This window comes from Diabrotica virgifera, chromosome 8, assembly GCF_917563875.1.
Source record: "Diabrotica virgifera virgifera chromosome 8, PGI_DIABVI_V3a".
NCBI classification, from domain to species: Eukaryota; Metazoa; Arthropoda; class Insecta; order Coleoptera; family Chrysomelidae; genus Diabrotica; species Diabrotica virgifera.
Genome location: NC_065450.1, coordinates 222,923,030 through 222,943,337, shown reverse-complemented (window position 1 = coordinate 222,943,337; position 20,308 = coordinate 222,923,030). Strand labels below are relative to the sequence as shown.

Genomic DNA, 20,308 nt, shown 5'->3' with positions numbered 1-20,308 from the left:
CATTTTACTCTCAAAACAGGCAAACCATACTAATTATGGATTAATTTCTCCTGGACCTGGAAATAACTGTTAAAAGCTCAAATTCATTCTTTTATCTGTTAATTGAATTTCTACTCATTATCTAGAAAATTTTCTGTTTCTCGTAGTTTATGAAAAAATAATATCTGTGGGCCATTCTCTATAATATTATCATGAATAACATTGATTGATACGAAGTGAGATGGTATCAATAGAAATATTAACACTTCAATAAAGTCTATTAATCACGAAAATTGTGAGTCAAAATATTTTTCAATTATTTTTTTCAAAATATTAACATATTGACAACGTCCGATCAGTTATCGGATTGATTAACTGCCAACCATGCATCGATAGTACAGATGTGTGCCAGAAACAAGTAAACATAGAAAAACCTGGAAGTAATTTTTTTTATAAATTTGCTTCAATAATTCACTAAGCAACAAAATGTTTAAAGAAAAAATCCAGAATGAATAAAACAAAAATGTAAGTTAATTTTTTTCTGACTGATGTTGTTGCAAAAAAATTTGTTTGGCATTAAGAAATTGAATATCTTTTACATTCATGAACGAATCATTTTAACCACATTTTTAACATTATCATACTTAACTTTCCACCCAATATCAAAATTGTAGGTTCATTTTTACAATGGTTATTAACATTTATTGAAAATTAAGGATTCTTAGGGTTTTACAGTTTTCTAAACAACAAATTAGTAAACCATCATTCAACAATCGCTATTTTAAAGCTTCATTCAGTGTGCGTTTTAAAGTAGAACGCACGCATTAGGCAACTTTGACCTAGAGAATTCCGTCGATTAAACATAAAGCATATTATGATATTGTATTTACAAACAAAACTGAAGTGAAAATATATAAACAAAAACACACATCTATAAAAAAGGGATATACGAAATAACGCAAGATTATTATTAATTCTAATAGAGTCAGTCAGACATCGTCATCAGCTGAATACAGTTTATTGGATTTAATCAACTAATATGATTGACTTAAATTTGATTGACTTAACAAGTGAATGAAATTAAAAAAAAAATTAAAAAAAATGATAAAAAAAGAATGTTTGCAATACAGTGGTTTGTTAAATTTACCCAGTTCCTTTATTTATAATATAAAAAAATAAAAGAAAATAAATAAATACATGTAAGATAATAGAATGTTTGTACCTTGGCATTTAGTATACACATACTATATTCAATAACTAAACATTGTCACACACTATCCCCGTGTTCGACCAATAGGTTTTAACGGGTAGTGAGTAAATGTTTCTTTATTTTCCAGGATTAACATGTAAAATTAAAAAGTAGAATGTAATAATGTAAAACGTAGAATATAAAGTTAAAATGTATGTATTTAATTCTTGTACTGTGAAATTAATAAACATTATTTTTATTATTATTAATAAAGTAGCGATGGGTAACTAAATCTATCTCTGATAACCAATCCCACGTAAGGGTAACATCCCTTCGTATAATAACATATTAATAAGATAAAAACAGAGTATTCGGAATGTTCTTTTAAAAATATAGTTACTACAGATAAAATGATATCTTTGGATGGTGAAATGATTGGAAAAAGTAATAGTTTTTAGTATAATGATCGGTATTACACAGTAATGGGGAAATATATGGAGATGCATGCAGTAGAATTAAAATTGGGTGGATGAAGTGGAAGGAAGCGAGTGGTGTGTTGTGTGACACAAAAATGTCAAAAATGCTGAAGGAAAAGTTCTATAAAACAGCTAGAAGACCACCTATGATGTACGGAACTGAATGTTATGTAGTGAAAAAGAAAGAGGAACAACGAATGCATGTGGCGGAAATGAGAATGCTCAGATAGATGAGTGCAGTGACAAAAAAGGATACAATTAAGAATTAATATATTGGGGGAAATCAATTGATGCTACAATGAGAGAGCATAGGTCTGTGCTTCTATCTTGGTATGACCCAAGATAGAAACTTATGGAAAAATGAAATTAGGGAATCTGATGCGTAAGGATAAAGTCAAAGGGAATAATGATGATGATCGTTCTATCCTTGATCGTTCTATCCGTCGTTACTCAATTTAAATCGAATATTTTGGGAACAATGTACTAATTACACTCGTAATACTTTTCTCCATGTCTAGTCGATATGTTGGACTTTGATCGTTATTAGGTATTTACCAAATAATAATCAAATAGTTAGATTCGAACCCACGAACTTATCACAAAACATTATTTGCTTAATGAGGCTCACAACTATTTTTATCAACATTTCTTCCAAGGAAGTTATTTGATGTTGATTCACCCCAACTAATTAAAACAGAGCAATTACTCGAGAACCGATTTATGTCATCAGTCGATAAAAAATATTTACTCTTGTTTGATAATCGAGGTAAAAATAAACGTAATCAACTTTCTACTTCCAGATTTTTATCATCACCTCTCTGTTTATTTGCTTCCTAATGCTCTTGCTAATCCCAATTGGCTGTGTCGGTTTCGAAAGTCATTGATTGATTGATGGCACGGTAAAGATGTGCATTTAAAATCAAAGATTTTACTTTATTTTTGTTTTCACCCATTTTGAAAAATGTGAAAACCTTGAATTATGCATATGCATCTCTGTCTGCCCCAGAGACTTTGCAAAAACAACTACTCCGTCATTACACCAGATGGAATGATAAATGAGGTATCGAATGAAAGCTTCTTATAACCCAAGGATGGTATCAAATGTGAGAAATTTAACCTAGAAATTCCGGTTTTAGAGTTGCAACCGGAAGTACGGGTTAAAAGTCGCCGAAATAATACAAGCGATATATTATTCGACACGCCTTACCAAGGCGAGCACAAATATATGTATACTTCCGGTTTCATGACTGTCTGTCTGTCCGTCCGCAAATATAACTCTTACATTATTAGAACTGATATAATGACAAATCAGGCGTCGAGTGAGAGCTTATAACTTCTTCTTCTTATTTCTTTAAGTGCCGTCTCCTAATCGGAGGTTGGATTAGTTGGATATCATCAACACTATATTTACTCTATCTACCGCTGCCCTAAAGATTTCTATAGAACTGCATTTAAAATAGTCCCTTAATTTCTTCAACCATGACTCTCTCCTTCTTCCTAAAACTCCTTCCGCCTCTTATATTTCCCTATATTATCAGTCTTAGTATTTCATATCGCTGTCTTCTAGCTACGTGTCCCAGATATTGTAGCTTTCTTATTTTTATTGTGATTATTATTTCGTATTCTTTGCCCATTTCTCGCAATACTTCCGTGTTCGTTTTCTTGAGTGTCCTTGCTATTCTAAGCATCCTTCTGTAACACCTCATTTCAAATGACTAGTTTATTTATGTGTTCTTGCTTCAATCTCCAGCTTTTAAGTCCATATTGCAGTATCGAGAACACGTAGCATCTCAAAGCTCTTTAGACCTGGATCCCGCGTAAGAAAGAAAAGTTGATTAATAGCAAGCTGAAAATTTGTTAATAACTTAACGGTGTCTAGTCGGACAAACTTTGATGCACGGGAACACTGGAACAGGGGAAGTTTTAACTGTGGAGCATGATAAACGTGTCGTCCTGACAAGTTTATGATTGTGAAAAATAGCAAGTTGTTTTTAAGTTTATTCGATAGCCAACGTTATGTAATATATGCGAAAATGTTTGTCCGACAAAAATGTTGGGCATTTTAACGAGTCCGACACGTAGAACATGTCACATCACAGGAATTATGTTGGTGATGAATAGGAGTCTGATTTTTGCATGAGAGTTTAATGAAAGGTTAAAAAAGCAATTGGAAGTTCTCTCCGACAAAATTAATGGGAAGTTTTCGTAGTCGGACATTCTAAACAGGTAAGATATAGACAAAAATGCTGGTGATAAATAGCTTTCCGACAAAGACGAAATTTAATTAAGTAAATTATTCCTTACCAAGAATGACTGTTGTCGGAAAAAAATAAGGGGTAGATTTTGTAGTCGGACAATTTAAAAAAATAATTTTTGAAATTTCAATAAGGGGTGATTGTTCTATGTCAAAAGTACCTGCAATCAATTACAATCGATATCTTTCGATTTATGTCAACATCATTTAGATACCTCACTGTAATACATTTATAGTAGATCAGGCAAATTATATTATGGATTGAGTGGTCTAGCTATCTTTGCCTGCCACATGCGCGGGATCGCTTGGTTAAAAGAGATAGATAGACCACCTATCGACTTTTTGCACTGTATTCCCTGTCTACCCTTATGTCTATGAATACATTTCCATTTAAGAAAAACTGTCACTTTTGACAATAATTCATAATAAATTGCAATCGTAACTTCAAATTTAAACTAATCGATTTATTTTGGCAGCAAATTATTTCTTGCCATGTGACATATTAATTACATTATTATTTCATTTGTAGAAAGTTGAGAAAAATTACGTTATACAATTTTAGTAATAATTTATTTAGGTACCCTTTTTCAATCAAACAAAGCATTATAGCACGAAGAATGATATTCAATAGAACTTTCACAATTATCTGGCAACTGAACCTCATTGAATCGATGACCAAGTATTTTACTAACTTTGTAAAATGTTCGAAAATTACTCAAAAATGTTCCGTTGAATGGTTTCACTTTTGATTTGGCGACTTAAAATTTAAACTGTTGACACTCAAAAATAGACACAAAAACACTCCATAGTTAATATAAATTTTAATTTCCAACACACGTGGCAAACAGAAACTCAGAGACCATGTACTTTCAAATATTACTTTGTATAGCACAAAGTGTCACACTGACAAATGCAGCCTTCTAATACATACTTCTAAGCATAATGTGTCATATTTACGTCTATTCTTATAAGCACCGAAGTTTTAGACTCTTCACATTTTTCAATGTCGTTTACAGGGTTAAGATTTGAGCATGGAAAAAAATGTATACAACGTTTTTTGTAGGAAATTTTCCGTACTTTCTGATGCGCCTAATTAGAAAACCCTAAGAGATTGCTTTCACATGTTCTTTGACATTTTTTATTGTAATTTTGAGAATATTTAGAACAAACTCCACCCAAGAAAATAATTGTTTTGCAATGTATACATGCATTGATACTTACCTCACTGTTTTTGGAGTGTGCATGTATATAAATGCACATGCAAATATGTGAATATAAATAATAATATACAACTAAAATAGCTTTATCAATATGTGACTAATGCCCGGTTGCACCAACAGATCTTAAGCTTAAGTCGAGAATATCATAAGAATTAATATAATATAATTATAGTATATTACAATAAGAATACCAAAATATAATAATAGATATAATTGATAATAAGGCAAGGCTCTAAAATTATGGTGCAAGGTAAGTGATACTCAAGGAGGCCCTATCTATAAGTAGAGCTTAGGTAAGCTGGAGCTTAAGATCTGTTGGTGCAACCAGGCATAAGTCATTCTGAAAAAATGTTTTTTATTTATTTCCTTCGATTTGCCCAAACTTTTTGTCCGACATATAACTTTTTGCGTTACAAAATATAATTTGTACATAAACAAATCAAAATTAGCTTGCTATTTATCACCAACATTTTTGTCTATATCTTACATGTTTAGAATGTCCGACTAGGAAAATTTCCCATTCATTTTGTCCGACAGAACTTCCAATTGCTCTTTTAACCTTTCATTAAACTCTCATGCAAAAATCAGACTGCTATTCATCACCAACATAGTTCCGGTGATGTGACATGTTCTACGTGTCGGACTCGTTAAAATGCCCAACCTTTTTGTCGGACAAACATTTTTTCATATATTATATAACGTTGGCTATTGAATAAACTTAAAAACAACTTGCTATTTTTCACCATCATAAACTTGTCAGGACGACACGTTTATCATGCTCCACCGTTAAAACTTCCCCTGTTTCAGTGTTCCCGTGCATCAATGTTTGTCCGACTAGACACCGTTAAGCTATTAACAAATTTTCAGCTTGCTATTAATCAACTTTTTTTTCTTACGCGGGATCCAGGTCTATTACTCTCAGTTCTAATCTAAGGTCTTTGTTGCAGAGAATTGTTTTCATTTTTACAAACGCATTTCTTGCTATTTCTATCCTTGTCCTTATTTCTGTTGTTTGATCATTTTTCTCTGAAATCCAGGTTCCTAGGTATTTGTATTTATCAACCCTTTCTATCGATACATTTCCCAAGAACACGCGCCAACTCGCAACTTTTAATGACAAACATTTTCAAATCAAAATGTATAGCGGACAATTCGTAACTTTTCTACTACCTGACCCTGCCAACTCGAAACTTTCTGGTGTCTCGAAACAGGTAAATTCGAAACCATTGCTTAAATCTTATACCTTAGGTATTCGGATGCAGAACAGTACCATAAAGGTTATTTACTTTTAGCACTTTCTTTAAGTAAAATTTAAAATTATTTACCGCCAGTAATTTACACCCACGTTCACTCACTACGAAATCTGTTACAAGAATTTCAGCCATTTTCCCTAATAACTCTTCCAAGAGACAATACATAAATGAAGAATACCTTTTACACCACATTCAAAGAGGTTGGTTTAAAAATTTTATGTTTATACAGAAACATATCTGGAATACCGGTTTTAGATTATCAACATCGCCAAGAACTAATTAGAAAATGAAAGTTACAAATTCACCGGTAGTTGATTGGTTATCAAAAAATTAACAGAGTGCCAGAGTTGCCAGTTGGCCTGTAATTAGGATGGGGGATTAAAATAGTTACGAATTCACCGGGACCCTTTCACAAATGTATGCTTGTTCGTATGTTTGTTTTCTTAGTTATTATCATGTATTTGGTCTTTTTTATATTCATTTTTAGTCCATATTCTTCACAGAAACTGTTTGTTTTGTTTAGTAGTAATTGGAATTGTTCAGCAGAGCTTGCCATAATCACGGTGTTATCTGCATATCTTATGTTGTTAATAGATCCTCCATTAATTATTATTCCTTCACTTCGAGATAGTAATGCTTCTTCAAAAATGGCTTCACTATATGCATTAAAGAGAAATGGAGACATAATACATCCTCTCCTGATTTCAATTTCTGGACTGGGTTTATCTATTACAATTTGTGCTCTTCGATTCCAGTAAAGGTTTGTTATTATTCGTATGTCCCTTTTGCCAGTTATTAATCAAGGATGGTATTAAAGGTGAGAAATTTGCAGAATATTTACAAATATAGGTTTGGTACAAAATATATTATGACTATTATCAAGTTAACTAGTCTGCAGTGGGCAGATCAAAGCTGAGGTGGATAGACGAAGTAACACAGGATGTTGAGAAGATCGGTGTTGCCACCTGCAAAAAAGCCAAGCAAGAGACAGAGCAAAATGTCGCAGAAAGCTTGAAAATGTCGAGGCCCTTAAGGCACTGTAGCATCGGGATGATTACGTTGCTGCTATTTTTAACTTCTTTATAATATTTTTGCATTCCTTCTCTTATTCATATCTTCCTTGCATTCCTTATCAAACCACTACGTTTTTACTTCTTTTTGTTTTTCTTGGAATTACATTTTTTGCTGACATTTCAATAATTTCTTCTCCTTTTCTCCTTTCTTTGGGTTACAAGCTAAAGGTACTCCCTTGGTTTGCATTTTTATTCTTTGAATTGTTTATATATTTAAAGTTACGGTATTATAAGATTTGAATTAAGAAAAATGGTTGTGAAGTATTTGTGGACCGCTAGATTAATTTTAAAGATTATTAATTTTTTAGCAATCTAAATATTGGCACTGTAGTGTAGGAAACAGAGGTTGAACCTTGCAAAATGGACACAAGTCCGGTTTTATTTTTTTTCTGGCATATCAAGGGGTGCTTATTATAAGACTAACTTTTTCTGAAAAAATTTCGCCCCGGAACCCCCCTTTTCACCCCTTTAAAGGGGGTAATTTATGGTTTTTGCAGAACGTAGCCCTTCCTGTACCTTTTACAAAAAATTTCTTTTATAGAAATATGAAGAGAACTATATTTTCTACGATTTATTTCCAACAGCATCTCTCTATCATCCACCGTTTAGCAAGGGTGGCGCCCCAAAGTTGACAAGTTTTTAAAAAAGATGTTTTTAAAAAAAATATATTTTTCCCTAACTGTAACGGAAATTAAAAAGAAATGCTGCGGAAATTATTCACAAATAGATGATTGATTTTTTGGTATAGGTTTCACTTAAGGGTAATTGCCCTTTTTTTAATTACAGGGTGTTACATTTTAAAAAACCCCTTTTTATACCAACTGAACCGTTTATGCTAGAGTAAAAAGACTTTCAGCGATTACCCATGTACTGGTGTTATTTACAAATTTGTATAATGCACCCCCATTTTTTCCCCGGAACCACCAAAAAAAAAGAAGAATTAATAAATAAAGTGATTTTCTTGGAATCCTTCACACACAATGCCCTTCATTAATATGCTTCATATATCATTTTGTGCAAGTTATTATTACCCATGCATGGACACTAAAAGCGATTTCCTAGTGCAACCCCTGTAGCCAAAAACAATAAATAAAATGGGGGGTTGAAATTTTTTTTTGTTTTTTGCTTTTTGATTCATATGGGCATATGCTTCATCAATAGTGCTTTTCAAAAATATATATGGTTATTGCAACATTCCTGCGCAAACCACCCCTATCCTTGAAAATATACTGCAGAAACTACCCCTATACCTTATCCAGCATGTTTTTACGATTTTCTCATTACCTATTCATTTTTATTAAACAAAACTTATACAAGGTTAAAGACCACTATTTACTCTAAAAATTAGGTCCTACTCATTTTTTTCGTTTAAGCAACCGTTACGGCACAGTGGCGCCGTAAACCTCATATATGCTTTGACGGGTTCCAGTTTTTGTTTATTTTTTCGTCATCTGTTTGTTTTATTGATAAAGTACTTATGTAAAATAAAACAACACAGTGTAACCTACAAATCATGACCTATGAACATTTTACATTCTTTGCTCCCCAAAGCTACAGTGGTGGCCCAAAATAAATTTTTTCATATTTTCGCTACCTACACGCATTTTATTGCGTTAATGCTACCTTAATAGCACAATATTCACCCCTAAGTGGTCGCTAAGCAGTGGCGGATCCAGGGAGGGGTGATGGGGGCGATCACCCCCACCCCTCTCAAACCAAGTGATATTATATTTGAAGATTATAAAAATATTCATTTATTTTTATAGAAATACTTATATTATATTAATATTATTTTTATAAGAATGACTTTTTATGCTTAATCGACAGTGGCGGATCCAGCATAGTTAAGAGGGGGGTGCCAATTGGTTAAATTTCTATAAAAATAAATGAATATTTTTATAATCTTTGAATATAATATCACTTGGTTTAAGAGGGGGGAGGTGATCACCCCCATCACCTCTCCCTGGATCCGCCACTGCGTAGCGACTACCTAAGGGTAAATATTGTGCTGTTAAGGTAGCATTAATGCAATAAAATGCATGTAGGTGGCGAAAATATGCAAAAATTTATTTTGGGTCACCACTGTGGCTTTGGGGAGCAAAGAATGTAAAATGTGCATAAGTCATAATTTGTAGGTTACACTGTGTTGTTTTATTTTGCATAAGTACTTTATCAATAAAACGAACAGATGACGAAAAAAAAAAACAAAAACTGGAGCCCGCCAAAGCATATATGAGGTTTACGGCGCCACTGTGCCGTAACGGTTGCTTATACGAAAAAATGAATAGGACATAATTTTTAGAGTAAATAGTGGTCTTTAACCTTGTATAAGTTTTGTTTAAAAAGAATACATAGGTAATGAGAAAATCGTAAAAACATGCTCGCCAAGGGATAGGGGTAAATTCTGCAGTATATTTTCAAGGATAGGGGTGGTTTTCGCAGAGATGTTGCAATAACCATATATATTTTTGAAAAGCACTATTGATGAAGCATATGCCCATATGGATCAAAAAGCAAAAAACAAAAAAAATTTCAACCCCCCATTTTATTTATTTTTTTTTGCTACAGGGGTTGCACTATGAAATTGCTTTTGGTGTCCATGCATGGGTAATAATAACGTGCACAAAATGATATATGAAGCATATTAATAAAGGGCATTGTGTGTGAAGGATTCCAAGAAAATCAATTTATTTATTAATTCTTCTTTTTTTGGGGTGGTTCCGGGGAAAAAATGGGGGTGCATTATACAAATTTGTAAATAGCACCAGTACATGGGTAATCGCTGAAAGTCTTTTTACTCTAGCATAAACGGTTCAGATGGTATAAAAAGAGGTTTTTTAAAATGTAACACCCTGTAATTAAAAAAAGGGCAATTACCCTTAAGTGAAACCTATACCAAAAAATCAGTCAATTATTTGTGAATAATTGCCGCAGGATTTCTTCTTAATTTCCGTTACAGTTAGGGAAAAATAAATTTTTTTTTAAAACATCTTTTTTAAAAACTTGTCAACTTTAGGGCGCCACCCCCGCTAAACGGTGGATGATAGAGAGATGGTGTTGGAAATAGATTGTAGAAAATATAGTCCTCTTCATATTTCTATAAAAGAAATTTTTTGTAAAAGTTACAGGACGGGCTACGTTCCGCAAAAACCACAAATTACCCCCTTTAAAGGGGTGAAAAGGGAGGTTCCGGGGCGAAATTTTTTCAGAAAAAGTTAGTCTTATAATAAGCACCCCTTGATATACCAGAAAAAAAATAAAACCGGACTTGTGTCCATTTTGCAAGGTTCAACATTTGTTTCCTACACTACTGTCTGAGTCAGATTTTAGAGCGATAACCAATTAAAATAACTTTTATTACAAATAAAATTAGTAACAGCCTAAAACTCAAATATTTCATACCGTTGTGTAACAAATCTGAGTGCAACTTTTGTAAGCCAGTAAATCTATGAGCAATAAAGAAGGAACACCTTCCTTTTTGCTCACACACAAAGGATAGATACAATATCATTGTTAATTCGATGATAAAGGAAGAACATAATACTAATTCCTGATCTAATCTACTTAATAATAATCCCTTTTTGGGAATTTATACATTTTTGAGACTTTTCCACTCAAGGAAACACTTTGAGATAGGTACTCATACCAACAAGTATGGTCTAAAACTGAACATCAAAAAGACTAAATTTATGGTTGTTGATTTATTAATTTAACCATAAATAATAAGCAAGTTGAAAGAGCTATGTCCTACAAATATTTAGGGGTTTGGTTCACTGATACTAATGACCAGACAAGAGAAATTAAGAGGCGAATAGAAACAGCGAGACAATCATGTATCAAAAATGAAAAAGTTCCTATGCTGCCGAGACATAAATCTGAAATTGAGAAAGAGAATGTTAAGGTGCTATGCTTTCTCCGTTCTGATGTACAGCCTGGAAGCTTGGACACTAAAAAGATGAACATCAAAAACATTGAGGCATTCGAGATGTGGTGCTACAGGAGAATGTGGAAAATACCATGAACAGAGAGAGTAACAAATCAAGATGTTTTGCTGAAGATGGGGAAGTAATACAAAGTCATAAAAACCATACAAACGAGGCTGTCCAAAACTGGAATATCTAAGCCACATAATGAGAGGGGAAAAGTACTCCCTGCTAAGGCTCATAATCCAAGAAAAAATCTCGGGAAAGAGAAATGTGGGACGTAGGAGGATTTACTGGTAGCGAAATTTAAGGGAGTGGTAGTGCAGTTCGGAGCGGGAGACCTTCAGATTCATCGTGAATTTCCGTTCGGCCTTCACTGAATTATCTACACCATTTGCAAACATGATGAACAAATATTCACTTTTTCCAGTAAACTTCGATTAACTGACGATGAATGTCAATAAGTAAAATCCATTTTGCATTTAAAAAACTTATCACATCATGATTTTCACATTGGCGATAACAGCGACCGGGACTTCTATCTTCGAAGGCTTCCAGGCAGACACTGAGCAATGTAGCGAGGCGAAACTGAAGATATGTAAGGCAGTATATGAAGATATGTAGAGACGGAGAGTGTGAGAGATATGTAAGGCAGTGTTGCCAGATTTCTCCCAGTACGTCTCACTCTTTCTCAGCGGCATAGGGAACCTTTTTTCACGAATGACCCTCGTATAAACATTATGTTGCTTGCTTATAACTTCACAACGATTAATTTTAAAGCAAAATCGTAATGAAATAAACTAGCAATAAATAAGTTTTCTGTAGGATATGACTGGTTAAAAATGTTTTAATTTATTACCCTTCAAGCAAAATAGCATTCAATACAAAAAGTGGATAAAACAAAGCTTTTTAGGACTTTTTATACGAGCGTGCAAAAATGTCTACTTTCGCGCACGTGTTTTAGTTTAGAAAGTTTTACTTTTCCGCACGCGTTTTACTTTTCCACACTGCATTTAAATATTTTAATATGGCCTTAAAATAATTATAATACATGCAATAAACTAATATTTAGATATTATTTACTATTTTATTTCAAATGTATCTTATTGTGTTCCTGTGTTAATGAAATTAACGCGACAATTCGATGAAATAAAATTATTTTGACATAATATTCGAAAGTCAAATCGGTAGACTAAAAAACAGTCGTTTTGAATCATCGTCTTGGAAACCAAGATCGTCGTCATGCTAACTAATTATATTGAAAGTTTGGTTTTGGACAACCTTGTCAAAGAATTAATTTGTGTATGTATTGTAATATTAATTAAATTAATTGATTAAAATTTGGTCATTTTTTAAAGACTCATAGAAAAAATATTGTTACTAACACTTGCATAAAGTCTATTTTCCGCACTCGACTGCTTACCGAACTCCCGCTTCGCGTCGTTCGGCAAACTGCAGATTTATGAAACAGTTCGTGAAGTATGCTTTTTTGCGAACGCACGCGATATTTAGAGCACGAGCGACAACGAAGCGAGTGCTATACATCGCGTAAGTTCGCAAAAAGTACTTCCTGCACAGTTTCATACAATATTTTATCTACTCTTCGATAAACAAATAAAAAAACTGTAACTCTTTGTCACTGGAATTCATTTCTATTCTACAATTTTTAGAACTTTGACATTTAAAAATCCTAACTACTTTCAAACTACAAAACTGTCAAAAATTTTATTGTAAGTCATTGCTCATATTGTCATCACCATGACAACGCGAAATTTAAGGATATTTGATTATATGAAAGTGTTCCAAAAAACCCATTGAAAGTGTGCGAAAAAGTAAATACCATTTAAAATACATTGTTACTTCACGCACACTTTAAACCCGTCACTAACTGCTATCTATAATGCCAGTTTTCACAAAGTAAAAACTGATACATAATATGACATAGAGTAGATAAACGATGTTTTTAATCATTTTTAAATATTTTAATATTTTTATTAATATTCCCGATCTATTTGGAAAGGAGGGAAAGTCAATTGTTATTATTGAAGTTATCAGACAACTTTCTCTGAAAAGATCAGAATGCCACTTCTCACATCCAGATGTAGTCGTATTTTCACAGATCCGCCTTGGTTTAATATTTGTTTTCGGTTTTTAAAACTTCGAAAAGTTTAATAACTTTTTTGTGAGAGTCAAGAAGTTTTTCTGTGTGTATTGGATTTTACACGAATGTGTCTCCTCGCTAAGCAACTAAGTCAGATAATGTAAATGTACTTTGAGAGGGTTGGGATTTGGGATTCAGCATTGTATGTAATCAACATTATTTTCTAAATATCTCTTAAATCTTAAAAGAATGAAAATTGTCCCAGACAAATACAGTCAACCTATCAACTACCACGCTTAATAGTAAGATTAGACGAACAAATTTACGAACATGGTCTCAGAGTAAGGTATAATAAGCAGGTTGTCGCATATTATGTAGTTAATATATGCAATAGGGCTTTTATTCAATCAAGTTCATAGGTTTTATTGTTTCAAGTGTAAGTGTACATTTATACAAGGAATAATTTCTTAGACGATTAAAAAATCTTATCAAGTACCTACGAACTTTGCTGTGTTGGGGGGATTTTTCAAAATAGAAGTTGTCCGACTAGGCTTGAATAATAATTGAATAAACGAAGTCTAATAAGGGAGATAATCATGATTTTCGTTAAGTGTGGGCCCAAGAGCTATTTTCTGTGGCAATCTTCTCATATATATCTGTCTATCCTTTCTTAACTTATCTCTGGTAATTTCTTCTGTTAAACCAAATGGTAATTTCAAAACCTAGTTTCGAACCCACGACTTGGTGACCTTTCTAGCTACATTCAAATAAAAAAGGATTAGTATACAATTAAATGGCGCCCAAATCAAACTTTTTTAAATCAATCTTCCCTATTATTCTTTTTCCGTTTACTAATAATAGCTTAAAAATTAAAAATATATCACCTAAGGTGAAAGCAATTCTTAAATTGATGTATGTAATTATTCCAAACAGAAACAAATGAAAACAATAGGCAGAGGGTATTGCACTGTAATATCACAATTGTGTGAGAAGACACATTGATTATATTTATTATTGTTAAAATAATACTGGTTATGTTACAAAATATTTACGGATTACCTATTTATTTTTCGTGCGAGGAAAAAATCTGTTAAATGTTGAAAATACTAGATAATCTTTAATAGTCGGAGAGATAGAAGCGGATTTCGTGTGTGATGAGTAATATGGAAAAACTATACGGGGATATGTTGAATAAGTTGTGTACATGACTTTCCCCAATGGGCGAAAACCAGAGTGGGAGACGAGGGTAGTTATAAAGGGTCAAAGTTGCGGTTTTTATTATTTTTTTGTGACGCTCGTGATCACGATAGTGCACCAAAATTTGGGAATAAGTAGGTCATGACGTATCTAAGTAGAATCTCCAGGGGCAGAACGCATCGTGGCCGACAAAGAGGTGAAGGCAGGGGTGAATATAAAAATTATAAGGGTTTTTTTGTGACGTTCGTGATTGCAATAGTGCACCAACATTTGGGAATCAGTAGACCATGACAGAACTAAGTAAAATTCCCAGAGGCGAAAACCAGAGTGGGGGACGAGGGTGATTATAAGGGGTCAAAGTAGCGGTTTCTATTATTATTTTTTGTGACGCTCATGATCGAGATAGTGCAACAAAATTTGGAAATAAGTAGGTCATGACGTATCTAAGTAGAATCTCCAGGGGCGGAACGCTGCGTGGCCGACAAAGGGGTGAAGGCGGGGGTGAATATAAAAATTATAAGGGGTTTTTGTGACGTTCGTCCCCGACGCAGCGTTCCGCCCCTGGAGATTTTACTTAGTTATGCCATGATCTACTTAATCCCAAATTTTGGTGCACTATTTCGATCAGGAACTTCACAAAAAAACCCCTTATAATTTTTATATTCACTCCTGCCCCCACCTCTTTGTCGTCCACGCAGCGTTCCGCCCCTGGAGTTTTTACTTAGTTACGTCATGATCTACTTATTCCCAAATTTTGGTGAACTATTGCGATCATGAGCGTCACAAAAAAAAAAATGAAAACCGCGACTTTGACCACTTATAACTACCCTCGTCCCCCACTCTGGTTTCCACCCGTCGGGGAAAGTCATGTACACAACTAATTCAACATATCCCCGTATAGTTTTTCCATATTACTTATCACGCACAAAATCCGCTCTCAGTTCTTAGACTATTAACTAGATAATAATAACTAATAAGCAAACTTTCGGATTAGCCATAGGGCTCGTCGTTATCCCCATTATTAGCAAATATATTCATATTCAAAATATTGTACATAAAACAGGACAAACAACTCGTAGTGTAGTAGAGATATGTAGATGATGTGTTCTCCATTTGGCCTCACGAACCAGAACAATTGAATACTTTCTGATTATACATCAAGAGTAATGAAGAATCAGTTAATTTCCCTATGGAAAAAGACAACAACAATTCCCCCCTTTATGAATTTTACAGAAAACCAACCCACACCAACAAGTATTCCAGAGACACTCACAAGAAGCGACAAAGATGACAACAATACCATATTATGTAAAGGGGTTTATCAGAAAAATTAAAAAGGATCATCAATAGAATTCTATTTGGCGTGCTCTGGGCCCTGGAGCCGAAGGCTAGTGCAATTTGTTGCGATTATTTCTGAATGAAACTGTTCAAAATCAAAATTTTTATTGTAATTTATTTATGTAAGTAAGAGTACAAATTAGTACAATTAAACACACAGTTGTTAGAAATATTTGGCGGTTGAAACTCATCACTTTTATAACTTTTAAAACATTAATTGTCATTAATGTCACTGAATGTATTTTTTCATAGCAACGAAGGGCATCTGACGTAATATACTTGCCGGCGGGAAATTATCAAAAATTATCGGGTATAATATCACAAGAGAGTGAGAATAAATTGAAAATAATGCGACAGTTTTTCGAAAATTTGTTGTCTGGCAATAGACACGAGAGCCCGTAGGGCTCGAGTGGCTATTGCCCAATGACAACAAATTTGAGTAAAAATGAAGCATTATTTTCTTATTTATTCTTAATGTCGTGTGACATTCGTAAGATTATTTTTTAATACGTATATTATGGATATTTTCTTAAATGTGACAGTTGTCAAAACTAGGAAACTGGTTGTTATTAAACAGAAACAATCTACTTAAAAAAATTATATCGGTAATTTTCTACAGTAGATAATTCTCAGTATAATTTTAATCTGATTAGACAGAAAAAACACGTGATCAAATATCTTATTATACGATTGGAAGTTAAAATCATTAAAAAATAATAGATTTAATTTAGATTTCTGTAGCTTTCTATTGGTCAGAATCTCCTATGAACGAAATAATCACAATTATCCTACTAGAAAAAACAGTAATCGTGTACCAGAATGTCAGCTAGAATAAAGACTCTTTTTTATCATTCAAAGCAAAATTTTAAGAAGAATTTTTACCTTATAGAGAATGTCTATTTTTGATCGGAGGAGTAATTCTCTTCCAATTTTAATATGCTGAGATTGTTGTCATTGTTAATACACACAGTTTTATATTTTACATTTATATTTCTCTATATACATGGTGTAAAAAAATACAGGTCATAAATTAAATCACATATTCTGGGACCAAAAATAGTTCGAATTAACCTAGCTTACCTTAGTACAAAAATGCACATAAAAAAAGTTACAGTCCTTTGAAGTTACAAAATGAAAATCGATTTTTTCGAATATATGTATATCGAAAACTATTGGAGATTTTTTATTGAAAATGGACATATGGCATTCTTATGGCAGGAACATCTTAAAGAAAAATTATAGTGAAATTTGTGCACCCCATAAAAATTTTATGGGGGTTTTGTTCCCTTAACCCCCCCCAAACTTTTGTTAACGTCTCACTCAATTAAATTATTATTGTGGTACCATTAGTTAAATTCAATATTTTTAAAACTTTTTTGCCCCTTAGTATTTTTTCGATAAACCCCACAAATGTTTGTGTACGTTCCAATTAAAATATTACTGCGGTACCATTAGTTAAACACAGTGTTTGTAAAACTTTTTGTCTCTTTGTATTTTTTCGAGAAGGCACCTTTTATCGAAATGTGGCTTCTTTTTTAATATGGTTCAAAATATACCTAAAAATGAAAATCATAAATAAATTTTCATATGATTACCAAGTCTCCATAATCGTACTTAATCATATACAAATATGTGGTGGAATATTCAAGATATCTAGATAAAAATTGACTTTTCGAAAAAGTACTAAGAGGCAAAAAGTCTTAAAACATTCTGTTTGACTAATGGTACTACAATAATAATTTAATTGGAACGTACACAAAAGTTTGGGGGGTGGGGTTTAAAGGAAAAAAACTCCCATAAATTTTTTATGGGGTGTCCAAATGTCACTTATAATTTTTTCTTAAGATGCTACTGCCATAAGAATGCCACATGTCCATTTTCAATAAAAAATCTCCAATAGTTTTCGATATATTCGAAAAAATCGATTTTCATTTTGTAACTTCAAAGGGCTGTAACTTTTTTTATGTGCACATTTGTACTAAGGTAAGTTAGGTTCAATCGAACTATTTTTGGTCCCAGAATATGTGATTAAATTTATGACCTGTATTTTTGATATACCCTGTATATTTGACTATTGATTTCTTTATTTATATTTACGTATGTTTATATTTTTATATTTCACTTGTAAAAGTACTTATGGTTCTAGTTCCGTTTATGGGACGACAGTTTTCTATAGCAATTGATTTTAAACATTGTCCATTTAAAAAAGAATAGAACAAAATCGAAAGTTTACGAAAACATGATAAATTTGGTTGTAAATTACGCAAATAATTACAGACGTATTAAAGTAGATACATACTCCTTAAGTTTATTGAAATCCTGTACATCCTGCTGAAAAACTTTACAGTAAAGCTGCAGAATCCTTACACAAGCCAGAGTAAGTCCAGTCCAAGGCACCAAATCGCCACTAATATCATTAGAAATCATATTTTAAGTCTAATTGTAATCCAATTTAGCACAAACACTTAAAAACTACCGATTTAACTAAGTAAATGTTTCGATAACATCAAAAACAACAGCGGTACCACTTTCCGAGGAAATCAGCACTCACAGTCGTAGCAGGCCCGTGACATTTCCAGAAATGACTGAAAACTGAACGAAAAACCACATCGGTGATTAGTTACTGGTACTCATGATTCGAAAAAGGAAATTAGATAACAAATGCCGGCGATATGCGGTATCTATCTTTTCAAATCCGCGCTAATTGTGTTTGAGTCAAGCGAAGGAAAGTCTCGCGACCGTTTTTGTTTGTAAACAAGCGAGAGCGAGCGGTTTGAATTTGGCGGCTGGCGCGATTTTTCGCTGGCTGCTTTTTGACGTTTACGCGTCGCGAAAAGCGAAGGAAATAGATCATAAGAGGCCATGGTTGGCGAAAGAGGCGGGTCACGTAGATAGACGGTTTGGCGTGAAGTGCGCGATCTGTTATTTTAGAGTTCGATGCTAGCGGGCTGAAGAAAGTCGCAGGATGCGGTGAAAGACATTCCGGAAGACGACGATGCTTCTTTTTAATATCATAATTCAATTTTTTTCAAAACTGCATGTATTACGATAAAAATCGGTGATAATTTGATTATACAAAAAAAAGCACTATAGAGGCTGTTTCATGTAGAATCGCACTATCTAGATTTACCTTCGAAAATAATCAGATTTTAAATCTTCAAAATGGCACTTCCGCATAAATGTAGATGAAATATTCATATTTATTTACAGTACACAATAAGCTTCATTAGCCTAAGATTTTTGCGGATAAAGTTATGTGATAACTTCGTTAATAATAATTGACTTATGCTCCTTCTCAAATATGCCTGGAACATTAATAAAAAAAATAAAATATTTAAAAATTTCAAAAAATTTCGTTTTTTTTCTACTTTCTTTGCTTATAACTTTAAAACGATTCATTTTGGAACAAAGTCGTATAGGAATAAAACAAAGATAATTAAATTTTCTCTCAGATACGATTGGTTAAAAATGTTTTAATTTATCACCCTTGCTACAAAATAGCAATAAATATAAAATAAGGGGGCAAAACAAGCCTGTCCTTATTCAATGTTTTTCCATCACTTAGGTTACACTTGGAACCTTCCTAATTCGCTTAGAAAATTTTTGTAATGTGCTAAAACCGTCCACCAAATTTCATTAAAATTGATTTACTAGATTTTGCATAATAATTTTGCAATATAAACTTTTTTAAAAAAATTTAAAAAATCTTGCACAACAAATACTAGAACATACAAAGATTTGTCAATTTTTTACATATAAAGAAGTACTCCACCTATCTAATTCCATTTACAGAATTGAAATCGGATTATTTAAGCAGCCTCAGCAATGTTTTAAAGTTATAAACAATTTTTTGGCTTATAAACAAATTAGCGCTCTGTCCAGGAGGGGATGCTACGGGCTCCTTTATTTAGATGGACTTACCCAAGTTTTTTTATGTATTTTGACCCGTAGAACACGAATTTTTTGGGTAACAGTTGATCCGGATGTCGATAAGATTGTTATGAACAAAGAACTTGAGGAATTACATAACATCGATTTTTCGCAAAATAAAACATTTTTTTTTGTATTTCTTGGGCAATTCTAAGCAAAAAATGTTCTTACAAGTTTGTAGGATGCATAGCTTTCGAGATAAATGCGGTGGAACATTCAAAAAATCGAAAAATTGCAATTTTTGAACGAGAATAACTTTTGATTAAAAAATAAAATAGCAATTCTGCTGACAGCATTTGCAAATTATACCGGTTTTAATTATTTGCATTACTAAAAATTAATTTTTTTATTATTAAACAAAGCTATTTGTTTATA

At 32.8% G+C, this 20,308-nt stretch overlaps 1 protein-coding gene across 3 annotated transcripts in view; it reads right to left on the bottom strand.

Annotated features, from left to right (window-relative positions):
* Positions 1-20,308, bottom strand: part of LOC114342178 (four and a half LIM domains protein 2) — a 485,196-nt gene that overhangs the window by 290,715 nt on the left and 174,173 nt on the right. Inside the window, exon 1 of one of the 3 annotated variants that reach the window (XM_050657504.1) lies at positions 18,303-18,801. The exons of the other annotated variants lie outside the window; for them this stretch is intronic. Within the exon in view, the coding sequence (XP_050513461.1) occupies positions 18,303-18,430 (128 nt within the window). The 5' untranslated portion in view covers positions 18,431-18,801. Of the gene's footprint in view, positions 1-18,302; positions 18,802-20,308 lie in introns of those variants that run through there. 3 annotated transcript variants of the gene reach the window in all.